This window comes from Arachis hypogaea, chromosome 4 (genome assembly GCF_003086295.3).
Source record: "Arachis hypogaea cultivar Tifrunner chromosome 4, arahy.Tifrunner.gnm2.J5K5, whole genome shotgun sequence".
NCBI lineage: Eukaryota > Viridiplantae > Streptophyta > Magnoliopsida > Fabales > Fabaceae > Arachis > Arachis hypogaea.
The window spans coordinates 9,234,231-9,242,003 of NC_092039.1; the positions used below are offsets into that span (position 1 = coordinate 9,234,231).

General features: G+C 31.6%; 1 protein-coding gene across 1 annotated transcript; it reads left to right on the top strand.

Moving 5' to 3' along the window:
- The first annotated feature begins 2,335 nt into the window (after positions 1-2,335).
- On the top strand, positions 2,336-4,540 carry LOC112794189 (monolignol oxidoreductase AtBBE-like 13). The gene is made up of 2 exons (XM_025836301.3): positions 2,336-3,374; positions 3,799-4,540. The coding sequence occupies exons 1-2, from the start codon at positions 2,420-2,422 to the stop codon at positions 4,461-4,463; spliced, it is 1,620 nt and encodes a 539-aa protein (XP_025692086.2). The 5' UTR covers positions 2,336-2,419; the 3' UTR covers positions 4,464-4,540.
- Positions 4,541-7,773: the final 3,233 nt, after the last annotated feature.

Genomic DNA, 7,773 nt, shown 5'->3' on the forward strand with positions numbered 1-7,773 from the left:
CAATCTATTTCACACAATATCACTATAATCATCATAGAATTCACTAATTCAATGATTCACAAGGGTTTAACAGTTTTTTACCTTACCTACAGATCTATTAGACAAAACTCAATGATTATCTGCTGCTTGAGTTCACCTAAACCATCAATATCATTCAATTCCACAATATCCAAACCCTAAAGTCACGAAATTGAGAAGGGAGAGAACTGAGAGAGAAATGCTAATTTCTTACCAGTTTGTTCAGATAGAATTGAAGAGAATTTTGAGACGAAGACGTGGCCACTGACGGCTCGTCAACCGGAACTCCAGATTGAAAGTTATAAGGATTTGAAAACCGAAGTGGGGGGTTAGGGTTGCTTCGGCATTAATTCCCTCTCCTTCGGCGTATGCTTAGTAATGAAGGTGAAGAAAAGCTTGTCCTCGGTGATTAATAGTAGGGGTGCACAGACCCGATCCGGCCCGAAGGCCCGACCCGGTCCTGAACACTTTAGGAACTAATTTGGAGTGATTTCATCGGGTTTAGGGTCGGGTACGGGTCTCAAAAATAGACCCGGTCATTATTTCGGGTCGGGTCCGTGCCATAGTTCGGGTCACCCGAAGTCGGTCCGGTGGCCCGGTCATCATACACAATTAATATTTTGTGTTATTAGTGATGGATCATGACTATTCTTACGTGGAATTTAAGTATTGTAAACCTTAATATTTTGTGTTATTAGTCATTATAAGACTATAAGTTAATGTTTTATGTTTAGAATGCATAAGATTTTAGACTAATACATAAGATTGTGTTATTTGTATTGATTTAAATATTTGGTATTATTAGACAATATTAGTATTGATTGTGGTTATGCTTTAATATTGATTGTAGTTATACTTTAATTTTAAAGAATGGTTGGTTCTTGTTATATTTTTCTAAGTGAATTTTACCATGTTAACTAATGGTTGGAGCCTTGGAAATTTGGATATTTTTACATGCTAGTTTACAAGAAGGTATCAACGTAATGTAATGTTAACGGCCCGGTTTTCACTCGGTTTTCACCCGGTATAATTGTGGCCCGAAAGTGTATTGGTTTCATCGGGTCTAAAGCCGGGTTCGGGTCTAATAAATAGACCCAGTGCATATTTCGGGGCGGGTCTGTGTCACATCAAACCCGGCTTCACCCGACCCATGTGCACCCCTAATTAATAGGTTGGGTTTTTGGGCCGGTTGGATCCGGTCCGACCGATTCGGTTTATTGGTCTGTTTTTTTGAACTAAAATCTTTAAAATTAGTGTCAAAATTCGTATTTTTAATATTTCTACTCCTCTAAATCATAAAAATTTAATTTTATGATTTCTTTATTAGCTAATTATTTGTTAATTTCGTAGGGTTTACATCAGTAATTTTTTATGGCAACGATTTTCTCTTCTTTTCTGTTGAAAAATTCGATGGTAAATTCGCCCGTACAATTTGACACTAAATCCGATGGTAATTCCGATAGTACTCAACATTTATTTATAGTGAAATCCGTGATGCTTTTTTAACAGTCGCAAAAAAATTTAGCGATGACAAAATCGTCACTAAACATTAAAAAAACATTGTGAAAATACTATTTTATTGTAATGATAGGTAACAAATTTTACATTAGTTTTTTCCTATAAATTGATAAGACACTTAAATGTAATGGATAAGAACTGACAAATATTTGACTTGTCAAGATAGAATCAATTTCGATATATAAATAAGAGTCTCATTAAATTTTATAAGAAAAATATTTCAATAAATCAATTTACGCGTTGATAATTAAATTGACTGATTTTGGCATTATATTTTATATTTTCTTTCTTAATCTATAAATAGGCTAACTTTATGGTAGATAAAACATATCTTTTCAACAAGATAAAATTATTTTCTTGTCTTTAAATTGTTCATGCCCTTTAATTAATAACATCTTTCTATCATTCTGTTACCAATAGTGGATCTTAACAAATTAAAATAATTTAGTATCATTTGAATACTACTATTATTTTACATAGAAACGAACTTAATGAAAAAGAGATACACATCGACTTTGTCAAGAAATAAAATAGTTACAAAGGTAAGGTTATTATATTGTGATTTATTTCCTAAATGTTTAATTTAATGAGATTTGAATTTTGTTCTTTGTGATTTCTACTCATTTAACATATTATAAAGTGGAGATGTGATTCTTCATATCCTATTACTCAATTCTAATAAATATCTTTATAATTTTCAAATAAAGAAATAATTAATTATTTTGTAATAAGACTTTATATAGTAGTTTTGTTTTTTTTTTTTTTTTTTGTTAATTTAAGACAATTTTTGGGAGTACAAGCTAAGTGAAAAATTATGTCATTAATTCTATGAATTAGTATCGAAGTTGTACTATATATTGGAACCATAGATTATACATTTGAGATGTTCGATCATAAAATCATGGTGTCATCACCAAGTTCATACTTGTTGATTATAGTGCTTTTGTTATTAGTTTTATTGACAACTTCAGCTTCAATTGAAGAAAACTTTATCCAATGTCTAAGCTCATATTTTTCAAGCAATCCAAAACAATTTTCTACAATAATTATCACTAGGAAAAATGAATCATTCATGAGTACCCTTAATTCCACAGCACAAAACCTAAGGTATTTGACGCCTTCAATGCCAAAGCCAGAATTTATATTCACACCTTTAAATGAATCTCATGTTCAAGCTGCAGTTATTTGCTCAAAAAAACTTGATGTTCACATGAGAATACGAAGCGGTGGCCATGACTACGAAGGAGTCTCATATGTTTCTGAGATTGAAACCCCTTTCATAATCATTGATTTGGCTAAACTTCGTACAATCAATGTAAACATAACAGACAATAGCGCCTGGGTTCAAGCCGGAGTCACAATCGGAGAAGTTTATTATAGAATATCAGAGAAAAGTACAGTTCATGGATTCCCTGGAGGCATATGCACAAGCATAGGTGTTGGAGGGCACATTGCGGGAGGTGGATTCGGAGCCATGGTAAGGAAGTATGGGCTTGCAGCCGACAATGTCCTCGATGCAAAACTAGTTGATGCCAATGGGAGATTGCTGGACAGAGAAGCCATGGGAGAAATCCCGTTTTGGGCCATTAGAGGAGGTGGAAGTGGAAACTTTGGAATCATTCTTTGGTGGAAGATAAAGCTTGTTCCTGTGCCAGAAACTGTGACCGTGTTCACAGTTACCAAGACAGTAGAGCAAGGTGCAGAAGACATTTTCCTTGCATGGAAAGATGTGGCTTCCATTGACAATGATCTTTTCATAAGAGTCATCTTTCAACCAGTTAGTGCTGCCAATAAAACTGGGAGAACCGTCTCAACTTCTTACAATGCCCTCTTCCTTGGTAAGCCTCTCTAATATGCACAATGCACCCCCATTAAAACTTGTTACATACAATTTTCCTTCCTTGGTGATGCTCTATAATGTGTCTGCGTATGCTTATGCATCTCAGAGCTTGTCATGAAATTACATGTATCACAAAATTTTAAATCATTAACTATAGTTATATATATCTATTATGCTTTTTACACTAGAGATTTTTTTTTCTTAGATTTAGAGTGAGAATTTGTATATATATATTTTTTCTCTTTTTATTTTATCTTATAGAAAAATAATAACTATAAAATTTTAAGTCATAAAAATTCTAATAGCATATCATGAAATCATTTTTCACAAAAAGTTAAGACATAAGATATCATATATCTAACATTAAGCATCAGATTGTATTGTATTTAATGTTTGTATTTATATTTTTATAACAAATGTAGGTGATGCGAGTAGACTCCTCAAAATTATGCAACATGACTTTCCTAAGTTGGGTTTGACAGAAAAAGATTGCTTGAAAATGAGTTGGATTAAATCGGTACTCTATCTTGCTGGTTACCCTAATGATACAAACCCTGATGTCTTGCTTCAAGGAAAACCAATATTCAAAAACTACTTCAAAGGCAAGTCGGATTTTTTTCCATTTTCGACACCGCCCATTCAAGAGTTATTCGCAAGGTTGGTTGAAGAAGATAACCCTTTAATAATTTGGAACCCATGGGCCGGAGGAATAACATATTTCCCAAATTCTGTTACGCCATTTCCTTATGGATTTGAAAATCTTTATTTGGTCGAGTACTTAACTTTGTGGCATAATGCATCCGAGGATGGGTCAAAGCATTTAGATTGGATTAGAAATATCTACAAGTACATGACCCCTTATACAAATACTCAAAATCTAGGCAGGATAGCATATGTGAATTATAGGGATCTTGATTTAGGGGTGAATAAGAAAAATGCCACAAATTTTACGGAAGCAGCTGCATGGGGTATTTCATATTATCAGGAAAATTTCAAAAAGTTAGTGAAAATAAAGAATAAAATGGATCCTGAAAATGTCTTTAGACATGAGCAGAGTATTCCACCAGATCTATCAATCATGGCTTAAAATCCAAAAATATGTATATCCACACATACATGTGTGTGAGTGGTTTAGGTTTATATACTAATTTAAAAGAATAGGAGGGGTTGTACGTGATTTTATTATGCATTAATAAATAAAAAGAGAAGTGCACACTCAATATATAGTCTCAATAATTTTCATGTCCAATTACTTTAATCTCCATCCGTTACTAAAAAAATTAATTTTAGTGACAAATTTTTAGTGGCTATGATATAATGGCTACTGTTAATTTTGTTTAAGTTATATTTTAGTGACAATTGTACATTTGTCATTATTATTATATTTTGTAATGACAATTATTACTATTATCATTAAATTATTATTGTCTTTTTACTTTTAGTTCTAATTTTCTCCATCAATAACTGCAATTACCATTATTCTCTCGAAATTTTTAACTTTATTTTTATTTTTATCATCTTCTTCCATCAAATGCCAAACAAAATAAAAAATTCTCCCACCTAAAATAAAGAACTCAAAACAGCAAAACCTCAAGCACTTTCCTCCATCGCCAACCACTACCGCAGATCTTGCCATCGCCAACAACCGTCCATCATTCAAACTACATCGTTGTTCCTATTTTCATCATCTGCCTCAGATCCACGTTACTGTCTTTGTTTCTTCATTCGTCTCAGATCTATGTTGCTACGCCAGACCCAGCATCACTTTCATCTTCAAAAGTATCGTCAATGCGGCAAAGAAGTTCGGCACGGAGGTTGAGGAGGTTATTAACCAAATGTTCGATCATTTGGCTTTCTGCAAAATTCTAAGCTTGACCTCGTGCTCTCCAATTCCGGCACTGTTCGCGAAAAGGTTCAGCAATTCTCCTCTCTAGTGGCGGATCTTAAAACAAAATTTTGGAGGGGCCAAAAAGTTTAACATAAAAATTTAATAATAATATTTATATTAAAATAAAATTTATAAATATAATTATTCTTTAAGTTTGTTACTAATAAGATAATAAATAAATAATTCTACAGATAAAAAATACAAAATAATTTATAATAGAATTCTTCAAGTCTTTAGTGACTTGAAATCTTCAATAATTGAATCAGAACTAAACTTTTTAGTAATTTATAATATTTATTAAATTTTTTTATTAATTTATACAAATACAATAATATCAATACTTATTAGATATTCTAATATTTTTTATCATATAAAAAATTAAATTAAATAAATAATAAAATATAAAATAATATTAAATTAAATAAATAAAAAATATCTAATTTTTATATTTGAACTCAAAAGTAAAGGAAGTGTTGCTTGTTGAATAGAGAGCTACGAAATGCGAATACAGAAGCTGCTAGCAAAGCAGCGTGTTTTTGTAACAATAATTTTTATTTTTTATTTTATTAGATGATCTGTTTTTTATTTTATTTTTTGTTAGATAACTTTTTTTATTTGATTTGATTGTTAGATTATCTTTTTTCTTTTTTTTTGTTAGATAACTTTTTTTTATTTGCTTTTATCTTTTAATTTTGATGTGTTGTGAAAGCCAACAAAAGCCCATCCAGTTCAGTTCAAATCCAACATGTTTTTAATGTTTAAAATTAAAAATAATTGTGCAATAAAAGTAAGAGATGAGAATTAAGCTTGAGTGCTTTAAGTCATAGTAAAGTATTTGAGTCAACTTGAACTATTTTTTTATTTTTCGAAATACTACTAATTTTTTTATAAAAAGTTTGGGGACCATGGCCCTCTCTCTCTCTCTCTCTCTCTCTCTCTCTCTCTCTCTCTCTCTCTCTCTCTCTCTCTCTCTCTCTCTCTCTCTCTCTCTCTCTCTCTGCAATTTCTTTTTAACTTTCAAATTTGAAGATTCTACTGCTGATTTTGTGAATAATTGTGTTAATTGTGCAAATATCATAGGATTTCAAATTTGCGGTTGTGAGGGACTCAGAGAAATCGGAATTAGAATATAATAGTAACAAATTATATAGGTTTGAGTTCTACCAATTTTGCTTCTATAATCTGTGATTCACTATTTGGTCTTTGTTACATATTTCATAGTTTCACATTGATATTTTCATTTTCTCTAGCCAATAAACGATTAGTTCTCTATTCTGAAATTTAGCAGGATTTTGTTGTTGTCGCCATCGCCAACAGTTGTTGTTGCTCTTCTGTTTCTCTCTGGTGACCAAACTTGTTGCTCATTGCTCAGCTCCACGGCTGCCATAGTTGTGCTTTTCTGAAAGCCCTTATTTATGGTTAGAATTGCTGCAATTTTTCTTAAAGAAAACTTTTGTGTTAATTATAGTTGTATGTTATGTTATTGACACAACTAGAAAATGGATTAACACAAATAAATTTACAGACAGATTTAGTCTTTATTACAGACGGATTTTCGGTTACTGATAAAATTACCGACGGATTTTGTCCCTCTGTAAAAGCCTCATCGGAAATTATTTACCGACGAATTTTTACCAGTTATCGACGGATTTTCCCTCAGTAAATTCTCCATCCATTTTTCTGGAACGTCAAACTTTTCGACGGATTTTCCATCGGTAATTGAAACCTTGGAAAACCATTCCAAACTCTAAATGCAGATAGAAAATCTGTCTGGAAATTCGTCGGTAAGGTAAAATAATTTTTTTATTTTTTCATTGCAAAATAAACTTGTTTTCATACAAAATAAATATAAATTTAATAAATACAAATTTTTATCTAATTTGTATTCAAATATTTATAATATTTTAAAAAATAAACAAATTCATCGTATTATCAAACTAAAAGAAAATATTATAAACAAACAAGTCAATATAAGTCAAAACATAAACAAAGTGTATTGATACATCAACTATAATAATAAATAACAGCCATACACCAACAAAGTTTATTGAGTAAATTAAAAGTTGTTAATGGGTATCCAAAGGGCTCTAAATAATTTTTCTCATACTAGTAAATTAAAAGACCTATGCTGCAAGCAACTCCTATTCAATTTTCTAACTCATTTGAACAATTTTTGCTGCTCTAATAATTAAATTGTAACAGAAGATTCATTAGATGAAGTTGGTGAAGGAGGTCCTTTGTTAATTCCATTTATCTCATCTGCAAAATTCACTTTACTTGCTCTTTCTGCTGCTACTGCTTCTTCATCATCCCAGCTTTCCTCACACGGTCACAAATGTTCTCTAAGACCATCATCCATGTGCTGAAATAGTGGTACCTGAAAAAATTAAAATTTTTTTAGCATCCAAGGCCTGTTCACCCCCTTTAGGGTTTGGGCTAGTTTAGTTCATATCTTTAGGACCCAGAAGAGAATTAACAATTCAAGTAGCTGATGTGTATCAAAGTCATG

Coding starts and splice junctions, on each gene's coding strand:
- LOC112794189 (XM_025836301.3), top strand. CDS start 2,420: ATGTTCGATCATAAAATCATGGTGTCATCACCAAGTTCATACTTGTTG. Junction 3,375..3,798: donor TTACAATGCCCTCTTCCTTG/GTAAGCCTCTCT, acceptor TAACAAATGTAG/GTGATGCGAGTAGACTCCTC.